The 21,752-nt window shown below is 44.6% G+C and overlaps 1 protein-coding gene across 1 annotated transcript in view; it reads left to right on the top strand.

The window, feature by feature from the left end:
- Positions 1-21,752, top strand: part of foxj3 (forkhead box J3) — a 97,182-nt gene that overhangs the window by 70,339 nt on the left and 5,091 nt on the right. The window contains 10 exon segments of the mRNA XM_034689459.1: positions 5,220-5,273; positions 5,275-5,295; positions 8,252-8,335; positions 9,842-9,941; positions 13,827-13,957; positions 16,355-16,529; positions 18,592-19,086; positions 19,688-19,789; positions 20,337-20,528; positions 21,617-21,715. Of these exon segments, the coding sequence (XP_034545350.1) occupies positions 5,220-5,273; positions 5,275-5,295; positions 8,252-8,335; positions 9,842-9,941; positions 13,827-13,957; positions 16,355-16,529; positions 18,592-19,086; positions 19,688-19,789; positions 20,337-20,528; positions 21,617-21,715 (1,453 nt within the window).

Here is a 21,752-nt window from a genome sequence, read left to right as displayed (position 1 = left end):
TTATTCACGTTGGACCACAGTGTGACTCTGCCTCTCCGTCGGTTGTGGTCTTCGTCCCTGTGTCATAACTGGTAAGTGTGCTTACGTGTGTCTTTCCCAGCATGCCGCGCTTGCTCCCTTGGGTCCTGAGCGACGTGCACGGGGCGCCTCCTCCTCCCCAGCTGTGAGGAGCAGGGCTCTGACATGGCCTGTCCCTTTAGCTCACTCTGAACGTTTGACACGCCGAGCGCAGAGGTCCGCCTGACCTACTTTCCCCTGGCGGCCCTTCTGCTGAGCTGCAGCGCTCCTCAGCAGGGGGGGGCAGCGAGGGCGGAGCTGCTTACGCCTCCACTGCTGTCCTGGTGTGTTAAATCACTGCATTTGTTAGGAGACACGTTCCAGTGTGTGTGTGCGTGGGTTTCAAGGTGTGTAGGAGGCATCCCCACGTACACACACACATGCACACACACTCAGGCTTGTGCTGAGGTTGGATATGAAGTGCTCTGTGGGGGTTGCAGGTAGATGCTGGGCAGCACTTGGACAGGACCCCTGCAGTGAGCTCTGTCTGACTCACTTTGTGTACCACCGCTCACACCCTCTGACCTCTTCCACCTACTTCACTTCCCTCTGTATTGTGGTCCCACTAAACTAACTTAGCCCAATGTCTTAAAGCAAACACTTTGTTCTCAAACCCACGTAGATTCTAAAACTAAGGAGATGCTGCTCCAATGCTGACATACTGTTTATAACCAAGAGGTAATTGGTCTTGACTTTTCATCTCGCTCTCCCCTCTCTCTCCTACTCTGCAAATACACAAAGATTATCAATACAGCCACTGTCACTGCCGTCATCACACTTTCTCTTCCTTCCCCTTTTTGTTCTGGTTCATCTCTTCGCCTATAAATGACCCTCAGCCTGTTAGCTTCTCTCCACAGATGTGTCTGAAGCAGCAGAGAGAGTTTATCCGACACAGTATGGGACGTTGTGGGCACAGGGCCCGTCAGAAGGAGAGAAGAGAGCAGGCAGAGTCATTAAAAAGTAAACTTCTAATGTAAGCAGCAGGCCTCAGCTGCTTCACTGTATCAATGATTTAGGCCCTGCAGAAGGCCCTTAATGGATAGAGCCACCTTTCTGTGACACACACACACACACACACATGCACACACACACACACACACACACACGCACGCACGCACGCACGCACGCACGCACGCACGCACGCACGCACGCACGCACGCACGCACGCACAGCACGCACACACACACACACAAATCCACAAACAAACACACACACTGGCTGCAGAGGCAAATGGTTCAAAGTACTTAAGTGTGTGTGACAGTGTACAGCTTGCTTTACACAGACACTCCCCTGTTGGACATGTCTCAGGGTTTTAAAGTAGCAAAGGCTGGCTAAACTGAGAGCCTCGTATCTGTTTGTCACCATCCACTATGCATGATCACATTCTGACTCCACATTGTTTTATTCATACTGTTGGACTGTGACAGTGGAGGCGAAAAAGTGCGGCTGAAAGGACATGGCCCCGCACACCGATGCTGTTGATGTGTCTTGTGTAAAGTAGTCCGGCTCGGTCGTGATCTCGGTTAAGTCGATCTACTTCTACTTTTACTGTATTATGATGTTTCAGGAGATACACTCGTAAGGCCTACGCGAGTTCCTGGATGTGATTCTACTGATCTATCTTGTGGCTCGATTACATTCAGACCACTGAGGGTTCTGATCACAGTGCTGGGCCTGAGTGCTTCTGTATCTAGTTTGGAAGATCTGATAGCAGTGTGACCAAAATATATTGTGGTTTGAGATCTTTCCATGAATGTGTTTTGGTATGTATCAGAGGCTGTAACGGTCGATGTTAAGTATGGCTGTGTTCAAAAAAGAAGAAAAGGCTTTGCACGTCAACTTCAAAAGACAGGTGCGTAGGAGAGAAGTGAGAAGAAGCTCAGGTCACAAACTTCGAGTTGCAAGAATGCCGCACACTGTCAAACTTGCATATAAAGAGTTTAATTACAACGTGGAACCCTAACCCTAAAGAGACGCTGTTAGCCTTGCGTTATAAGTGCGCACCCCATATACAGAGGCTATAGTCCTTGTCGCAGTTTTCGCAGGTTCGACTCCCGGCCTCAACTACTTGCTGCATGTTTTCTCCCGCTCGCTGCTCCCTGCATTTTCTGTCTCTCTTCAGCTGTCCTGAAGGCAAAAATGCCTCAAAATATAACTTAACAAAAAGATACTATTTATCAAATTAAATGACAGGTCAATTTTCAAAAAAGTCTGAATCCATACTGAGTTAAAAGCAAATCTTAACATAAATGTGAAGATTTCCTACTTTTGTTGTTGATGTGATTTTATATGAAATATCTTCATTCGGGAGATTTTTAGAAAGTAAACTTGAATTAAATTTTCTGTACTTAATCTCCCCAAACAGTTATGGATTTGGTGATAGAAGTGTTTTGAAGATCATTTTGAGTTAATTTCAGAGTCCTGAGAAACTCGTGTGCGTAGGTGTACTGGAAATCTTGCTGTGAAATGACATGTGAGCCTTTGTCTCTTATTACTCTGACTATTGTGTTTGGCACTGCTGTCTTTGTCTGGAGGACTGGATTCCTCATTTCAGGTATTTGGGTGATACTCCACCCAAAATCTTTTGAGTTTCGAACATTCAATCCTGCAGTTCTAAAAACAGGAGGATAGAAAAGACTGATATTATGCTCCTTATTAGAGACAACAGCAGCTTTGATTGGCCCAAATTGTTTAATTTTTGCATGATAGTTGTGACAAGACCAAAACTACATCATTATCTCCTCCAATTAGTTTCAGTGTCCATATTTTAAAAGCATTACTTGTCCCAAAAGGGTGATATTACAAACTATTGTTGCTTTTTGCAGTTAGTTTATAGCAGGGGTTCCCAAACTTTTCAGCCCGCGACCCCCAAAACATAGGTGCCAAAGACCCACGACCCCTCAAAGTGATTTAATGTTGCTTCATTTAGCTGGTCTGCAGAAAATGACCCTACCTATATGAGCATGTGGCTGTGTTTCCTGTGCTGTTATGAACGAGACTACTGCTACTGATGCTTTTGATAATTAACTGTTCACTAACCCTAAACTTAGGAGTCATCTGGCAACAAAGAAAGACAGAAAACTCATTATGTTTCTATTTCAAGGTTTTTTGAAATTTTGCTAATTTGGCTACTATTTTGTGGCTATTTTTTTTACTAAAATGGTTAAAATACACTATTTTTAGATAACTTTTTAAAAACAAATTCTGAAGGACATCTCACGACCCACCATTTGTGTCTCGCGACCCACCAGGGGGTCCCGACCACACTCTGGGAACCCCTGGTTTAGAGTATAGGCCATATTTGATATACAGCAAAGTGAAGGATTACGATTCTTTTGTGTTCAGTGACACAAATCTTCCTCTTGACAACTTAATATTTCGGCACTACATTATGTTTTTTGCACACATTCTCACAAATATGTTGGAATGAATGCATCTAAACTTGATCAGAGAAAAGTGAGCTCAAAGGTGTGAAATTGCAACCCTCCTGCATAAAAATAAAAGCATGCTCATTGCTACAGAGTATCTGCTCAGAAATCTTAAAGAAATGAGATATAAGTAAGTGGAGGTGAAGTCTATAAAATGATGTTTTCAGCCTGAAAGGAATAAGGGCTTCGACTTGGCTGTCCTGACTTCATTTTACTGCTGCAGAGCCAGGAAAGACTAAAGTCTTGACTGAAATCAAATGAGCACACACATGGGGATTGGAGTGCAATGTTTGGTCTCATCACTGTCCTGCAGGCTGGCACCAAATTCTTGAACTCAAGTCGCAACAAGGAGCCAACGTAGAAAAGTTTCAGGGGATCCATTGTAACATAAATTCTCAGCAAAAGAGAAAACTGCAGCATGTTTAGAACTGTCTTTCAAGCCAACGGGGGATGCTTGTTTGATACTCAAAAGATGGATTTTGTGTAGAGTTTCACTTTCAGAAAATATTCCCTTCTGGCTCGAGAACAAAATAATTTTGACTACGGCACCAGGTCCCCCCCCCCCCCCACCCCCCCACCCCCCCCCCCCCCCCCCCCCCCCCCCCCCCCCCCCCCCCCCCCCCCCCCCCCCCCCCCCCCCCCCCCACCCCCCCCCCCCCCCCCCCCCCCCCCCCCCCCCCCCCCCCCCCCCCCCCCCCCCCCCCCCCCCCCCCCCCCCCCCTGTATTTTCTGCTGGAGAGCAGTGTTAGACTTCATCTGGATTGCATTGGCATTTCAGAGTGATTTAACCGCGAGATTGACAGCATTACAACGAGGCTGTCATTATCATCCCTCCTGTGGTATAATTGCCTATACTGTTGAACAAGCAGCTCCCATCTTTTGCACTTGGGGGTCTCTCTCTCTCTCTGTCTGTCTCTCACTCTCTCTTCTCTCTCTGTCTGTGCTTCTCTCTGCTCATCTCCTGCATCCGTTAAACTCATCAGAGGATCCTACAGCTTTTCAGTGTGGCCATCTGTCAATACCACTCCATAAAGTGGAGTGGGAAGCGTGTGCAACCATTGGCTCTTGTAAGCCCTCAGCTGGCCTGCCTCCAGCTGGTTCTGAGGGCCTTACAGTAGCTGGTTAACCCGGGCCTGGAGCATCGCTCTCCGGCCCTTGTGACTACTTCAGCCCACCTCGCCTCCCCCAATCAGGCAGCTGGATGAACCTCCCTCTTCAGCGCTGTGGAGTAGCTTGTAACACTGTAATGAGTTAACTTTCAGAATGATCTACATAATTTATTTCCTGCCCCCACAGGAGCTCGCTGAAGCATTAATTAATATCAGGCCCTGCTATCAGCAGCCATCCCAGTGTGGGATTCCTCCTGGCTCCTATTTTTGGCACCCGAGGAATTCGATATATTTGTGTAACCAGACTGCAGTTTGTTGGACATTGATGAAAGATATTGCTTCCTGGTGGCTTTGTACACAGACTGCGCTTGTGTATAATGCGTGTGGAGTGAAATCTGGACACAGTACAGGCCAGATCTAATGCCACTGAGATGAGCCGACCTTGATGACAAGAGTCGTGACTAAACCTAAACGATACATGCCAAACAAGTTGTTCGCCCTTGTTGCTGCTGGCGGTGGTTTTTCTTCACACTCGAGCACAACAGACTTTGGGTAAACTGATTTCTGATATGTGTTTCACTCACCTCGACTCTCTCCCTCTCTCTCTCTCTGTTTCCCTCCACAGAACTCCATACGGCACAATCTGTCATTGAACAAGTGTTTTCTCAAAGTGCCTCGCCTCCAAAGATGACCCAGGGAAGGTGAGATTTTCAGACATGAATGTAATTATATGACAGAAAAAAAAAGCATGTAATCATGAATAGTATACTAACAGAAGAAAATGTTTAATTTCTCAGCTGGCAGGATCTACTTTTTTTTGTTTGTTTTTTGGTGTGTATCATGCTAACTCTGGTAGAAACATTTTATCTTTGAATGTCTGCCAACACTCTGACAGTCTGGAAACGCATGGCATGCTCATAATCTATTAAGAACCTTCCCACCCCCCGCACAATTCATTTCAAATGTAAGGGGAGGCTAGTGTTTTGGACCATACAGACAACAGATGTGGGTGAGGGAAATCAAAGACAGGCAGAGATGGGGCCAAACCAGAGCAGATGTCAGGTCATTTCCAAAATCTTGAGCCCCTGAAGTATTAAGTCAAGTTTAACCAACTCATGGTGAAAAATAGAGCTGATTTCCTCTCCGCCCAGCTCTCTGTCTCCAGTTTCTCCTCAGTAAAAGAATACGCAAGTTCTACATGTTAATTTGACATTGAATCTCAGTAGGACCCACCTAGAGCTGCCTATTCAGCCCGATTTCCTCCGCAATCTGTTGCGACATCCACCTGATAAATAGCATCCCCTCATCCACTGAGTATCTCATGATGAAGGAGCCTATGGGCCTATATTAGTATCTTGGTGTGCATAGGTCTAACCATATGTAGCCTAACCCAGATTTCATCCCAGCACTGTTAGAGCATACGCTACATATGCTTCAGGAACCACACAAATAATTACACATACGCGTACACACACACACCGACACATGCATGAAGAGTTACGCCTAGCTGTGTAGGGGATGGGACTGAATGCTAATTTCATGTTTTGCTGTAATCCTCTGATATTGACACTCCTGGGAGCTGCTCTACTAAATACAAAATAATCTATTGCTGTATGGATCCCATTCCAATGCATGGCCAACATGCTCGCATCCTTAATGTTTAATTTGGAATTTTCCTCACTCCCATCCCCCCCGAAGACAACTTCAAGAGGCGCTAGCCGCTCTTGATATGTTGCATCAATATTGTAATGTGCAGGAATATGAGAACTGCTGGTTGGATGAGATAGGAGAGCCATGTCTCTCTCTGTCTCTCTCTCCCTGAGATGGTGTAAGAGATGGACAGCCGGTATTGTACACACAAACACACACTTACAGACACCACCCTGTCTACCTAAGAGGTAGAACTGCAGTCCTCTGAAGGCTACCGTCAATAATCGTCATTTTAATTGGTCTGAGTCTTGAACTGGACTTTCTGGGATGACCTGTGTACTCGCTTTGTTTGTCTATTCTATTTTTACACACAAAAGAGGAACTAGCTGACATCATTTACATTGAGGTATGAAAATGAGAGGTGTCATTTATGGGTCAAGAACTCCTCCTTTAAATAGACTTTCTTTCTCTTAAGTTTTTTCCAGAGATCAGTAAAGCAGCCTTTGTTTTCTAGGTGCAGAAAATACTGTGGCTTTGCCATGTTGTTGCCCCAGACTCCATGGACACACTCCGCTAGGCTTTGCTACAGTATTTTCTGTATATTTGTGAATAATTTAATGACTCTTTATATGATTTTTTTTCCCCCTTCCATCTCTCTTGGGGTGGGTGCAGGGAAATGCAGAAACTCCCCTCCCATGAGGGTTAACTTAATGTGTTCTTCCTCCCCCCCTAATTAAAAGCAACACTATCAAGCCTGGCTTTGTCTCTGTGACTCCTCATTTTAAAACATCTGCAATCTGAACCCCCGCATTAACCCCTGCATCTAAACGAAGAGAGGGATCACATGTTATAGACACCTTCTCTCACCTTTACATCTATTCTTCAGAACAGCTCTTTGTAGAAAACATGAACTGTGTAATGAGGCTCCAGCTGCATTTTACTGCAGCCTACATGGATATGAGATGTTTCTTCAACTTGGGTTGATTTGTGCTGTGAATTATTCTAACCCTCTTAGGAAATGTTAATTGACCCCAAAGCCTCACACTTATTAAACTTATAATTTTAACCCCCTGACAAATATAGGCCAACCTGCTTTTATATTTTCACAGTTGCTGCAGTGGTGTTGGTGAGCTGTGAAAATAACAGATTTCTGGTTTTAACGAGAACAAGCCATTGAGTATGCAGCGGTTATTGTATAGATACTTCAGATACTTAGATACAGCTCCTTCTATGGCCTCTCCTGTTGTTCAGAGAATCTCTCATGAAAATAACAATTATTCTCTCTGCTGAGGAAGTAATTTTAAGGTCCTGATCTCACTTTCTCCTGACAATTGAGATTTTATCGGAGGCCATATGAAATATTAAAAATAAATTCAGAACTCGCAGGGCCTTGGGGTAAAAATCTGTACTGTAAGCCGTGTTCCTGTTGATTTGGGGAGGAACACCATTGAAAAATAAATTAAACGGGGCCGAATGCAAAGATAAATAATGCAGCCTGGTTGTGGAATTGCAAGCTGTAGCCCAAGAGCCAGCCCCGGCTGTTCTCTCCTTGATTAGCCCCTCTCAGACCTTAGAAGAAAGCATCACGGCAGGGCTAGTGCTGCCTCGATTCCTGAGCTGAGACTGTGGAGCCTTCATCCTTGGCAACAGCGCTCTGACTCAGTACCTGAGGCTGAGGAAGTACCGCTTCAGGAAAGGCTTAGCATTTCACCACCACCAGCTGCCCTCACCAGCCTCTCATTGAGGAGCAGCCGCAGAGGAGGAAAAGCCAAGCCTTTCCTACTAAAAAGCCACCCACACGCCGCACAAACTCACAGCTATCAACTCAAATAAAAGCTGATAGAACAGACTTTAGCGGAGCAGACGAGGGCCTCCGATTTTCTAAACAATGTTGCAGTGCCAAAGAAAGATCTGATGCTTTGGTCCTGTTATGTCAGAGAGGAAATGTCACAAAAAGCAATCTGTTGTGTTTAATCAGCTCACAGGTGTTGTTTTGTCTGTCTGCAGGGCTCTTACTGGGCCATCGACACAAACCCGAAGGAGGACGCCTTGCCCACACGGCCAAAGAAGAGGCCGCGATCTGGAGAGCGGGTGAGTGTGAGGAGGAGAGACGATTCTGCATATTTAAAAAAAACAACAACAAAAAAGATATTTCTCTACATATGCTGTTTCTCTAAAAGCTTCTGCCTCCATCTCTGCTTGGTTCAGGATTTATTTGTGCCTCCGTGTCTCTACGTCTGCCTCAGTTTTCTTTTACTTTTGCCCTCCTTTCTCTCCCACTTTCTCCCACTCTCACACATGCAAACTAACACACACACACACACACACACACACACACACACACACACACACACACACACACAGACTCAGTAGGAGTTCATATCCAGACTTTATGTAACTGCCTCTCCATGCTGCTTCGCTAGCCTGTCATGAAGTGGGGTCCTTATTAATAAACTATGCCCCAGGCAGCCATTACATACATTACATTCTGCACTCACTTTTTTAACAAACATCAATTAATGCAGAGCTGTGCGCGCTATTCTGAGCAGGAGCTTTTGTCTTTAATTATGGATGAGTTTCATCCAGCGTTACGTACAGCTGTAGGTTTAAGTGAGCCGCTCAGATTGACCTGGCCTTGGGGCATCCCCACACAGCGGCCTCTTGTCTCCTCCTTTCCCACAATGTGGCTGACCAGAAGCGACGATGAAAGGAGGATTCTTCCCTCACACGCTTGCACACGCCATTGTCTCCAGCACACACAGACTCACAAGCACAAAGACAACATAAAACTTAGCATGCTGTTGACGTAGTCGCCCTACAGCAGCGAAATACTATCACATCCATTCAACCAACCGTGTCTCTTGCTGCTGTGAGATTTTTATATACAACAAATGCAAGGTACAGGAAGAGTGCATTATTTTTATTATGCGGCTCTGCCAACAGTTTCAACTAAACCTTTCCTGATGCAGTTCTGTTCATTTGAGCATGACACAAAAGAACGCACCCAGTGAGGAGTGTGTTTGCTGTAAGACTCATACGCTGTACTCCCCCCTCCTCCTCCCCCTCTAGACACTGTCTGCCTACAAGGCATTCCATTAAGAGTCTCAGACATTGAAATTGGGAGTTTGTGAAATCTCATTTATGTTTATCATGAATTAAAAATGGTATTGTTGGCAGCCAATCCTCTTACAGTAAGCAGTTTTGGGAGACAGGCATGCCAGAGTTATCTCTCTCAGCAGTGCTCCTATACACCAAGACAAGGGCAAGTGCGTGCTTCCTTGCATGCGGATGTGTATTTACTGTATGTGTGTGTGTTAGGTAGGAGGTGATATTGGGGATGGGGGCTGTCTACATCTTCTCAGAAAGAACAGTTCAAAGGTGACCTAAATAAAGGTGTTGCTATGTCGTACAACAATAGCTCTATTTTATTTAATTTTTTGGATTCTTATCTGGTCTGAACAGAAGATTTGTCACAAACATAATGCGGGTCTGTCTCTGCAACCTGAAGTGGGTTCTCAAACGTTTAATCATTGGATGATGTTGAATTTTTATTTATTTTTTTTGTCTGCCTCCACACCCCGCCCCCAACCCCTACAGGCTTCTACGCCGTACAGCCTGGAGTCGGAGTCTTTGGGGATGGAGTGTATGATCTCTGGAAGTGCCTCTCCAACGCTGGCAATCAACACTGTGACTAACAGGTACTACAACAGCCATCCAGCCTCCAGCTCCAACACACACCTGGCTACACGGCTGCACCCTGACCCCACCCACTTCTCCAACCACCTACAGCACTATTCCCTACAGAGAGAGGAGCACTCTAGTGGAGGGGAGATACACACACACAAACACACACAAACACACACACACACACACAATAGCACACGCTCATATGCCTAAAGCTTCTCTGCAAAGCATCCCACACCAAAATACACAACTCTCTGCACTGCAGCACCTTTTTCCTCTACAAAAACAGGCAGCAGGCTCTTGTTATCACCAGCACGGAAATATGATGCCCACACTGATACTTAGCTTCGGCAACCTGATAGACCTTACACATTCCCATGCAGACTTGCAACAGGATACACTGCACGCTGCATGGCCTTTCTGTATTCACACCTGAAGTCGAGGTTGACGCCCAGAGTCGTGTTTCTCAGGCTGTGACCACATTAAGCTTCCACACTGCAGGTGACCACCCCTGCTGCTTGTTCCGTCTGCTCTCCACAGCCCTTTTATATATTTTTTAAATACGTGTTAAAGCCTGGAAACACTTGTACATCACAGAGCAAAGCTACAGGGATTGCTAGCTGTTAGCTGTGAGTGTGCGCCGCTCACTCTGAAATTTAAATAGGCTTTTAACCTTAAGCTCTCATCCTCTGAGCCCAGTGGGGGCAGCTCTCAGGTGTACTTTTAAAAAGCCTACAAGAGTGGCTTATTCATTTGCTGCAAGCGCTACAAAAAAGGGTTTAATGTGAACAGGGGTGTTCGTAGTGAAGAGGAGTTAGCGCTTATGTGTGTGAGCATATGTCGGCGTACGTTAAAACTTGTGTGTACATGCATGTAGAGTATGTTACAGAGTGTTTCAGCTTGTTTCGACGAGTGTGTCAGTGGCGAGTAGCTTGGGGCTGCTTCCATGGAGAACATGCAGTTTTTCATGTTGCTGCAGCCGACAGATTCATGGGCCTAAGTGTGGAGAAAGATGACCCTTTTTCCTCTCTGATTGCTACAAACAAGCACTTGCCGCAGCACCAGTCTCCTCCAGCAGTGACAGCATAATGAGGCCCTAATGTAAAGAGCTGACAGTTTAGAGTCTGGACTCCTGCCATCAAATACCTCCAGTCAGATAACTCAGACTAGCAACAAGCAAAAAACATTAAATGGCACACAAACATGCCGACTGTGTGATTCCAAGACAAGATGAAAAGAAGTTTTGAGTTGTTTCTTTTGTTCACCTGATTGTGACAAAAGCTTTTACAGAAGACAGGGTGTAATAGCAACAGATCTGAGGCCCTGACTCCTCTGAGAGAGCTTGTTTCTCACTGTCTTACACTGTAAACACAGGACAGGCCACGCCTCTTTCGGCACAGTGTGCCAAGCCACAGGAATTCCCTCTCTCTGTTTTTTCTCTCTCTCTCTCTCTTTCTATTCCAGTCTTTCTCCCTCATTCCCGCCTTCTCACATAGGCCAATGGGAGACGCTGGCAAGACGACTACTGAACCAGCAAGAATCTCTCTTTCCTTCTCTCTCTCTCTCTCTCTCTCTCTCTCTCTCTCTCTCTCTCTCTCTCTCTCTCTCTATGCTGTCAGACATTCCTCACAAGATTGTCCTTCCCCCCTCTTTTTCTTCCATCTTTCTCACATACTCAGACCCCCCCTCCTGTAGAGGTTGTGTTCTGAGCAAGCCAAAACATTGGCATGAATGTGATGAAGCCCTGGCACTGAAGTGTGATGATGAAGGGAAAAGAGGATTGTTGGAAGTGTGTTTGCTGATAAATAGTCTGGCCTTTCTTCCCTTTCCTCCTTCCTCCTCTCCCCTACTCTGCCTCTTCCTGTCTGTTGAGTCCTTGTGCAGGGATTGTGCTCAACGCTAGCTGGCATTGTTGGAGACACCTGGGCCAATCTTGCTTTGATTTCATAATCCATGTCTCATGCTCCAGATTAGGCCTACGTGTAAGAGACCCTCTGGCTTTTAGTTAATTCACTGCTAATAATAGAACTCTGACTGGCTTGCCTGCTAGCAAACACTGTACACGGTATTTATTGTGAAGCGCTCCTGCCTGTGTGAGCATGCCTGCCTCTGTCTGTGGGTTTCTGGATATGTGTGTGTGTGTGTGCATGTTTGTGTGTGTGTGTATTTCTGCATATAGGTGAAATACATCTTGGTGCTCATCTGTGACAGTGTGTGTTGGAGTGGGTGTCTTCACTTAGGGGACTGTGGGGTCGGTATAAACCACAGAGCAGCAAGGTTTTGAAATCATCACACTTACGGGTGAGCAGAGTAAAATAGATTGCGGTGAGAGACTTAAGGCTAAAAGCCTGTTTTATGACTTCATTACACATAACATTTATACTTCTGTGGCGCGCTGTTTTTGATTAGCATTGTAGCGCTGATTTTGTAGACGTGCTTAAGCCTTCAGTCTTAGCTGCTCATTGAGTTCCCCTTCACGCTAATGAACACTGGAGCCAAGCCTGCACTGAGTGGAGGAAGCCGAGAGTTGCCTAATGAGCGTCTCTTACCACCCCCCCATTCTCTCTTCCTCTGCCTCACCCCTCTTGCTTGTACGATGTGTTGTTCCCTGGATTCAGCATGTGCACTCTGTTTTTTTAAATAGCAGTATTTCTATGTTATTCCAGCAGCTCAGGAGCCAAGCTCCATATTAAAAGCTTAATATGATAGGGCGCTCTCCCTCTGCATGTGTGCTTCCTGGATTCATACCAGCATGTTAGTCAGCTGGCCAATCAGTCGGAGCAGAGAGGACAGCAAGGGCCTGCCTGGATTTTCCTTGCCTTCCTTGCTTGTGGCCCTCTGTAGCAGCTCGCAGCGCTTCAGTAGAGAGACAAGAGGCTTCAGTCCGCTGCTGCTCTGAGAGGCAGGGTGCTGGGCAGGGCCCGACCAATCTGCCCGCCTGAAGGCTGCTGCCACTGCTGTCTCATTGTGCTGAGCACAGAGCCCGCTCTGTTCCACTCACAGTGATGAGCAGAAGCCACCATGCTGCACTCAGTCATGGACGGACACACTCAGACACAAGCAAACACACGAGTCTCAGAATGCCAGGCCCTCTTCCACTCCGACACCATCAGTGCATTACTGCCATTCCTCTCTCACAATAAAAAAAAGGCAACACATGGGCTATTCTCTGTGGGTATCATTAATTTCATTATCTGCATCGCTCTTCTTACCATGGTCTTAATTGTCTGACGCCGCACTTTATTTGGGAATGGTGGGAGGACTTAACCTTGTGAGATGATAATTAAGATCGTCATCCTGAAGTGCTTCGGCTAGTTTTGCTGCTATATTGAAAGGTCAGTGTCTGGGATGCACTGAAATCCTTTGTTAGCTGTCCCAAACGGATTTGCGCTCGGTGAGCAGATGTGGCTGACATCGCCAGTAGTGTGACCTTTAGTGATGGGAATGTCTCAGCTGTCTCCAGACCCCTTTACACGTTCCACTGAAACCCCTTAGAGACTGCAGTGGACAAGAAGTAGCAACCTGCATCTCCCACACACACAAACACACACACACACTCTCAATGAAGTGAAGAGACAGCACTGTATTATGACATATCACTGCATGCAACACACACACACACACACACACAAACACACACACACACACACACACACACACACACACACACACACACACACACAAACACACAAACACACACACACACACACACACACACACACACACACACAGGCTTCACAGTTCTGCACTGAATAACTTTTTAAAGTCCAACATTATTTTTGATACCAGTGATCTTGAAGGAATGCTGATTTGCTCTGCCATAACCAGGAGTGGAAGTGACATTGGTGTGTGTGTGCATGTGAGAGCGAGCACAAGTGAATGTACATTTATGTGTTTCAGGTGGCGTTATACAACACAGACCAGGAGGGAAGTGATAGTCCAAGAAGCAGCCTTAACAACAGCCTGTCTGATCAGAGTCTGGCCTCCGTCAATCTCAACAGTGTGGGCAGCGTGCACAGCTATACGGCGGTAAGAACATGTTCTCAGAGACATAAATCTACAGTGATGGGGAGAATGTGAAACTCTGGTTGGGTAAAATTGCCTTGTGGAAAACCTACCTTAATCTCATGACTAAATTAATTTTCAACAAATGATACCCATTTAAAGTGCCCAGATGGCCGAAGAGTTAATATGTTGACTTTTTTCTGTATTGCTCCCAGTTCTGAGTTCTGCTGCTGACATGAGTTTCTCATTATATGCTGTTTCTGTCTTGGTTTTATGTCTTTGGACTCCTTAAATATTCCCATTTAAAAAATACATTTGTGAAAAAAATATACTCCAGCTGTATAATACCAGAGGATGCAGCAAGTTTTCACCACGTTGTCAAATATCAAAGCTTTGTCACACCCATTTGGCTTTGCATGAGATACTACAGGGGTGTGTATTTTACAAGCTCTGTTGCGTGTCATACAAACGTTCAGAGCATTGTTTTGTTTTCTTCCTGTCTTAACGTCATGGTTAACATCTGCGGCTGAAGGTTAGGAAAACATCTTACGGACGGTTGAAACAATAAAGGATTTGGAGAAAGACTGACTTCAGGAGGATGAGCTCAGCTCTGGAGAGAGTGTGTTAACCTGTAAATGGTTAATTCAAGAAAAACAGTAATGCATATATTTGTTGTCTTGTGTCAAAACACACACCCCTGTTATGATTTTGACACAGTGTGACCAAAGCTGACAGCTAGTTATCTGGGTTAATTCAGATGTTAGACATATTGACACACAGACTTTCCTTAGATCAAATATAATATGGACCAAGTCCAACTAGATTCCTGGACAGGTCCCTGTGTGAACATGTTTGGACATCTGGTTGGTGTTCATCATTTAATCTACATCTAGCCTGTCTTCAAAGACAGAAAAAATCATGTCCTTGGTTACCTCACCTAAACATACATTGGAACGGCTGTCCCTTAAAGGGTTAACAGAGAGTAGGCTGCTGGTAATTCTGGTTGTCAGGTTGCAGCTCATGAAAGCCTCTTAGTTGAATAATTTGAACAGCATATTTATATAAATGTGGTGGTGTTGATTATCTTTTTTAAGCAAGAACTGCTAAAGCCAAATGATGAATTCTTATTTCGTCCACATTTTTCAAGCTGCAGGGGAGCCACAGTCACTAAATGAATGGAAAAGAAATGCAGCCAGACTTAGAAAGTGTACTGTGTACCATATTTCATCTGATCAGAAAGCCCCAGGAGGCTTTCTTTCAGAGGAGCCAGCCGTAGCCAGCAATAGACCGCGGTTCAGGGTGGACATGCGCTGGAGTACAACATCAGGAAGGGGGTTAAGGGAAACAGAGAAAAATGTGCACGCTCCTGGAAGCCAGACAAAGAAAAGAGCTTCTTCTGATGTCCTCCCACCAGAGATGCCCCCTCTTTGGTGTGGTCCTCCCGCATCCTCGAGTGCTCCCTGCTCCAGGCTGTGGGCATCGATCGGCTCTGCCTGATGGATGTGCTCTCTCTCTCTCTCTCTCTTTCTCCCTCTCCCTCTCTCTCTCTAGCTCTCGCAGCTGAAGCTGCAGCAGCAGCAGCCGCTCACAGTAAACACTCTGGCTTTATTATCACCTCTTCACTCTTACCCAAGCCAGACTGTGAGCCATGCACTCCAGCAGCCTGCCCACATCTTGGAAGAGGAAGATGTTGAGATCAAAAATTGGACGTGACCTCTCTTGTAATGCTAGCCCACAGTGGACACGGGTCGGGTCCTGCTTTGTAAAATAGCAATGGGTTTTGCATCGTTGCCCTTGCTGTGATGAATCTTGTAGACAAACTCTTTGCTGGAGGGAACACTGCTCTCTGTCTCACACCCAGGGGCAGGGCATAACATTGACTGCCCACACAAATACATGGATAAAACGGCTGCTTATTTGTACAAGCTATTGGTATTGATTTTGTTTTAAATACATTTTGCCTGGCCACCAGAGTATTGGGTTTGTGTCCATTCCAGTTGGTCTCTTAATGCTGTGCGAGCCAAGGCGGTGAGCGCTGACCTAGATTACTGTGGTCTGTCTAATTGCTCTTTACATGTTGTGTGACTGACACCTCTTAAGATAGAAACATTTTTGTGGTGGCTCCTCAGAAGAATCAAGGCATCATAATGTTTGTGTTTGCTGTGTATATTCAATCAACCAGTGTGTATTCATGTTCTGGAGGTTTTCTGTGTTGTGTTATCGCTGCTCCATGACCAGATGAGCGTGGCAGGTATCTCTGATAAAGATGGTGTGTATGTTTGAACATTACAGTGTGCTCTTGGTAGCATCAGTAGCCCCCTGTAGTTTGTGGTGCAGCTTTTAAAAAACCCTTCATGATTAAAATATCTGCTCAATATTCCTTGTCTTCTCTTAACTTTCTTTGTATCCCTCTCTCCACAGGTGACCAGTCACCCTGAGCCCGTGTCCCAGTCTATCAGCCTCCAGCAGCCCCCCCAGTCCCAGTACAACATGCCGGACAGGGATAAGCAGCTCCTGTTCTCTGAATTTGAAGATCTCAGTGCCTCCTTCCGCAGCCTTTACAAGTCTGTTTTTGAGCAGTCCTTCAGCCAGCAAGGTGAGTGTTCTCCTGGGAGCATCAAGTGGAAATCCGATAGAGAGCCTGGGCTTAATTTATCTTTGGACGGTATGATTTCTATAACGATTTTCCTTTTTGTGGAGTTGTCTCAACAGATGTGGCTATAGAGAGTCTTTAGGTACTAATTACAGGGAAATGTGCAGGTATTTAACAGTTTGATCGTTACTACTTTTTTTCCAGAGCAAATTCAAAGTAAGAGTCAGAGAGTTCGCATCTGAAATATTTCATTAAATTGACATAAATCTTGCTGCATTTATTAAATGGTTGATTAAGTATTGTTTCAGCATGAAGCTGTCTGAGTCCCGTCATGTTTGAAATGTTTCCTGCGTTTCATCAGAAAAGTGGAAGAGCTTGCAGCAGAGAGAAGAAGTCCTCAGTAAATCTGTTGGATTTGAGGTTCATTTGTCATAATGATGGGGAGTCTGTTTGATATAATACATTGCGGTGGATCGAGCACAGCTTTCCAAAAGCCTGCGATTCCCCGCAGAACAAAATGCATTTTTTGTGCTTGTAATCTGATTGACTGATAAACAAAGAGCACTTGACAAGCAAAGTAGACTGAGCTTTCTGTGTATAACCTACTTTCACAAATCAAATGCATTTCATGCTAATGTTTTCAAAGACTTCCTCTCCTTTAATCTATCATCTATGTTTCATTAGTTGAAAGTTTTTACCTTTTTATGCGCATAAAAGTGAAATCTCTTAGTCAGACAAGCTCATGCAATTAAAAAGCGTAAATAATCGAGCTAGAGGATTTCACACTCTGCCGCTGTAGACAGTGAGCTAATTCACTGGCTTTGATAATAGGTAATGAGCTCGCATTATTATTCTGGTGCCGCGTTAATTGCTTTCTGTATTTCCCTGGTTGGACAATGGGCTTTCTGCGCCGATAAGAGATGCACCTTTGTCACCCCTGCAGTGAGTGTTACGTGCCGATTGTGGAGGTGCGGGGCTGGAGTCAGCTCTAAAAGCACTCCAGCGAAATAGGTTTACTGTGCCAAAGCTGTGAAGGACAGGGCCTCTTAAGACCACTCCCTGCCACTCAGATGATTGCAGTTTGGTGTGCAGATGTTCATGCCCCAGTCGTGTCTGTTAAAGAGCCGAGCAGCAGCACAATGAATTTGTCAAAGACAATCCAGAGCTGTGTCGCTGGAGAGGAGAGGAGAGACGACGCGAGCGCTCCGACTCTTGAACCTCAGAGACACAACTAATGCTGAGTCATTCCCTGATACGACAAAATGGCAGCTGGTCCGTCTCAAGTGTGGAACTACTTAAACACAGGAGGCCTCGATGCTATTACTGTAAGATGTTAAGATACAATGCCTTAAGTAAGTGTGTTTACATATAAAGACCACGGCTACTGTGTGTGTGTGTGCTCAAGTGCAATACACTTAAACACTGCAGAGTGAAAAGAAGTGAGTGACACTTTGAAGCATCCTATCACCAGCAGGAGCTTCAATCAATGGTGTTTTAATTATCAATTAAATGTCACTTATTTTAGGATTCACTGACTCTAAGAGCCAAAGAAGACAACTGTAAAAAGCTTCTTCTATTAGAATAAATAGTCCAAAACAGAAATATGTTCAGTTTTACAAAGATAAATAAAATCTCAAACTGAAGCTCAAAGAAGAGTGTGGTCATTTTTACTTCCAAAGCTACAAGATGATCGCCAGAAAATTTATATTCATCAGATTTGTTGATTAAAAATGTCCAGCCAGGCAAAAATACAAAAGTATTTGCTTCTTCCAGCTTTTTCAGTGCGACTGCTTTCAGATTTTTCTGCTTGTAAAATGATACAGTGAATATAATACAGTAAAGAAATACAGCGTGTCGAGGTTGAGTGTTGAGAGCATTTTTATTTTTTACATGAAAAAGCCCAGTTAATAAATATATTTAATACTCTCAGTGTTTGATAGTGAAATTCTTGTTTGAACACTTTCAAAAAAAAAATTTGTATAAATATTTGTCCATCGATAAATATCTCATGGAGTGTGTGTTTCTCGTGCTAACAAGCTTTTTGTTGGTGTGTTTTGTTTCCCAGGGCTGATGGGCATCCCGTCAGATTCCTCCCAGCAGACCCACACCTCCTGCTCCTATCAGCACTCTCCCAGTGGCGCCATCAGCACTCAGAACAGCCTGTCAAACAACCAACCCAACAACCACCCCAACAGCCACTCTGCCAACAGTGGCCAGGTGCCCCTGTCCCACCCTGCCCAGGGCCACCCAGGCCACGGCTCGCCCCACGCACAGCACCTCCCGCAGCACGGCGTCCCCCACAACCAACACAACCAACACAGCCAACACGCCCAGCACAGCCAACACAGTCAGCACCCACAGCACCCCCAGCACGCTGCGCACTCCCAGCACGGGCAGCACCCATCGCAGCACCCGTCCCACGGCCAGCACCCACAGCAACACACGCCACACCCCTCCCAACACGCGCAGCACAGCCAGCACCCACAGCAACACGGACAGCAGCATCAGAGCCTCTCCCACCAGCCCCATCCTACCCAGCAACAGATGGCCTGCAACCCAGGTAAGACCCTCTGTCTGTCATTGTCTGACTCCGAACAGCGTCGCTTTTTTTTCTTCATCCTGATCATCACACAGACACACATTAATGTCAGCGAAGACGATGTGTTGGCAGCTCAGTACGACTCTCTACATCCATATTTTAAAATCATAATCCACTGAAAAATTATGACAAATGCTAAACAGTAAATCATCCTCTGATTTATTATCTTTGCTGTGGTGAGAACAAAGCAATGCTGCATCCAGTCGACTTCAGCGGCTCTTACAGAGTCGACTGGCTCCTCCTAGTGGCCTCAGCGCTGAACTGAACTGAAGCCTGATCAATGTTTTATTTGGTGTAGCCTTCTCCTTCATTTGCCCACACGGCTGTTAAAATGTGACTACAATGGAAACGATCATCTAGCTTGATTATCTAAGCAGCGGTAAATTACAATTACTGAAGCAGTGACTGTGCAGTCGTCCACAGATGATGTAATTAGGACAAAAATCTGTATTTTTCCCAAGAGTGAACTCGTGGTGGAATGAAAATGACCTGTATCTTTCCAGTCTGTTATCCTGTAATGCTACAGAAGTATCCTGTGTATATGTGTGTGTGTGTTATACAGGTTTACTGTCTGACTGGTACCCAAATCTGGATGCACTGAAAGAAAGCTGTCGTATTGCGAGCAGCTATAACTGGGCAGATGTCGACCTTTCACCTTTCCAAGGTGCGGTTTGGACTCGACACATAGACGATGCTGTGTTTGCAAAATATTTTGTCGTAATTATTTCATGTGTGTGTGTCAGAGATTTTTCTGGATAGCAGAGGAAACAGACACTTAGAGCCAAGAGCAGATAGTACAGTACTGCCCCAGCGTTTGATTGAGTGCTGAAGTGTTGACACTGTGGATTTGATTATGAGTTTAATTAAACTGAGCTCTTCAATTAAATAACATTGCCTTCTACTTTAATTACCAAAACAACAAGCTCAGCAGGTCAGTTTATCCAATTACAGGCTAGGATTGCAAGGTAGGATGTTTTTTAAATATCACCCACTGAAGGTTACTGACATAATGAAAATATATTGCAACTACTTTTTGCTTCATGCCTGTAAATTAGTTTCTCATAAACCTAATTAATATTCTTTGGTCAGTCGGCTGGGGGAGTTCCATACATTCCATTGTCACAAAACGGCGTTTTAGTGCTCACAGATTCGATCCAGATGATAGTGGCTCATGTCGTTGTGTTTATAATTCTGGGTTTTATGTTTCTAAGGATTAAGAGACAGTATGAGACAAGCGGAGCTGAACAATTGGTCCCTGGAACCCACCCAGATCGCAGACCTCTGCTCGTCCATCAACCAGTTTTTTGCCCGCACAGGTGTAATCCAGCCACAGGGGGCAGTGCAGTCTCCTGTTTGTCATGGCTCCATGCACCCCAACAAACCCAGCCAGCACCACAACACAGGTGAGACACTCACTTCTTAATCCTGTGACTCATTTATCCCTCTGTTTGAGTGGAACTGCTTAGATGTGGTGATGTGTCGTTATTTAATTGTCCTTCACTGGAGGGACCAGAATCTTTTCTTTTTTTCATATAATCATGTGAAGAGTTCATTTGCAAAAACAGATAACTCCGTTTTATAAATTTTCAAAAAAACTTTTCTTTTTTATATAGATTCTAAATAAAGTTACATTTTCAAGATACCTCTAATTAGTAAAGTCATTTTGACTTAGTCAAAGCCACCCAACCTAAGTGATTAATAATACCAAAAGCTAGTAATAGAAAAAAAAAAATTTTTGAATTTTTTTTTTTTTATTTTTCACTGTTTTTGCAAATGAACTCTTCATGTAGAAACAGCAAATGCGTCTCTTTTACTGATCAGGAGAAATTATCTTCTGTATAGCACATATCTTTTAAAAAAATACAAGTTCACATTTTGGTTCTGTAATCTGATCTTGTGCAGGATACAATCTAATTATAATACCACACTGTTGTCTTTCTTAATGCTTATTTATGCTGAATTAATGGGTAATAAACTCTTAGTCCTACTTTGCATTTGTCTCATTTACAGTTCCTGGTATGTGAAAGTGCAAACAGCCTCAGGTCTCTGTGCACTATGAGCTCTGTTCGCCCTTTATGTCAGTGATTCACATCCTTTTTGGCTTGTGACCTATTAAAGCAAAAATGTGACTGCTTTCAGCCTGACATAACCAGCTCCATGAGTTAGTGTCTGACCACTTCTGCCACAATGAAATGTTATCTTTCTTGATTTTGTTACAGAGATTTTGTAGTGTTTTTGGAGAGCCACTGATATTTTGGTAAAATACAATATACTGTATCTTTAAAATGTTATCATACTGATTATTTTATAGACCATTACGTTGCACCTGTGAGTCGCTATAATTTGAGAAAGTTCTTTGCTCGTGTGAAATAATAGTAAAAAAAAAAAAAACAGCCTGCTTCCAATAAGTCGTGCTATTAGAGGCATTACCTAAAAGATGCATTTCCAGGCTTAAAATAATATATATATTTTTTTTAAATCCACTTTTCAGGAAATCTCTACATGGACTCTAGACAGAGCATGTCCTTGATGGGTCCCCCAGGATACCCTCATATGCCCCCCATGAGCACTGCAGGACCCACAATGACAGGTGACAAGAAGCTTTAGGATGAAAGCATGACTGATAA

The sequence above is a fragment of the Notolabrus celidotus genome, chromosome 1 (assembly GCF_009762535.1).
Source record: "Notolabrus celidotus isolate fNotCel1 chromosome 1, fNotCel1.pri, whole genome shotgun sequence".
NCBI lineage: Eukaryota > Metazoa > Chordata > Actinopteri > Labriformes > Labridae > Notolabrus > Notolabrus celidotus.
Note: the sequence above shows the minus strand (reverse complement) of the source record. Positions and strands in the feature narration are given on the sequence as shown.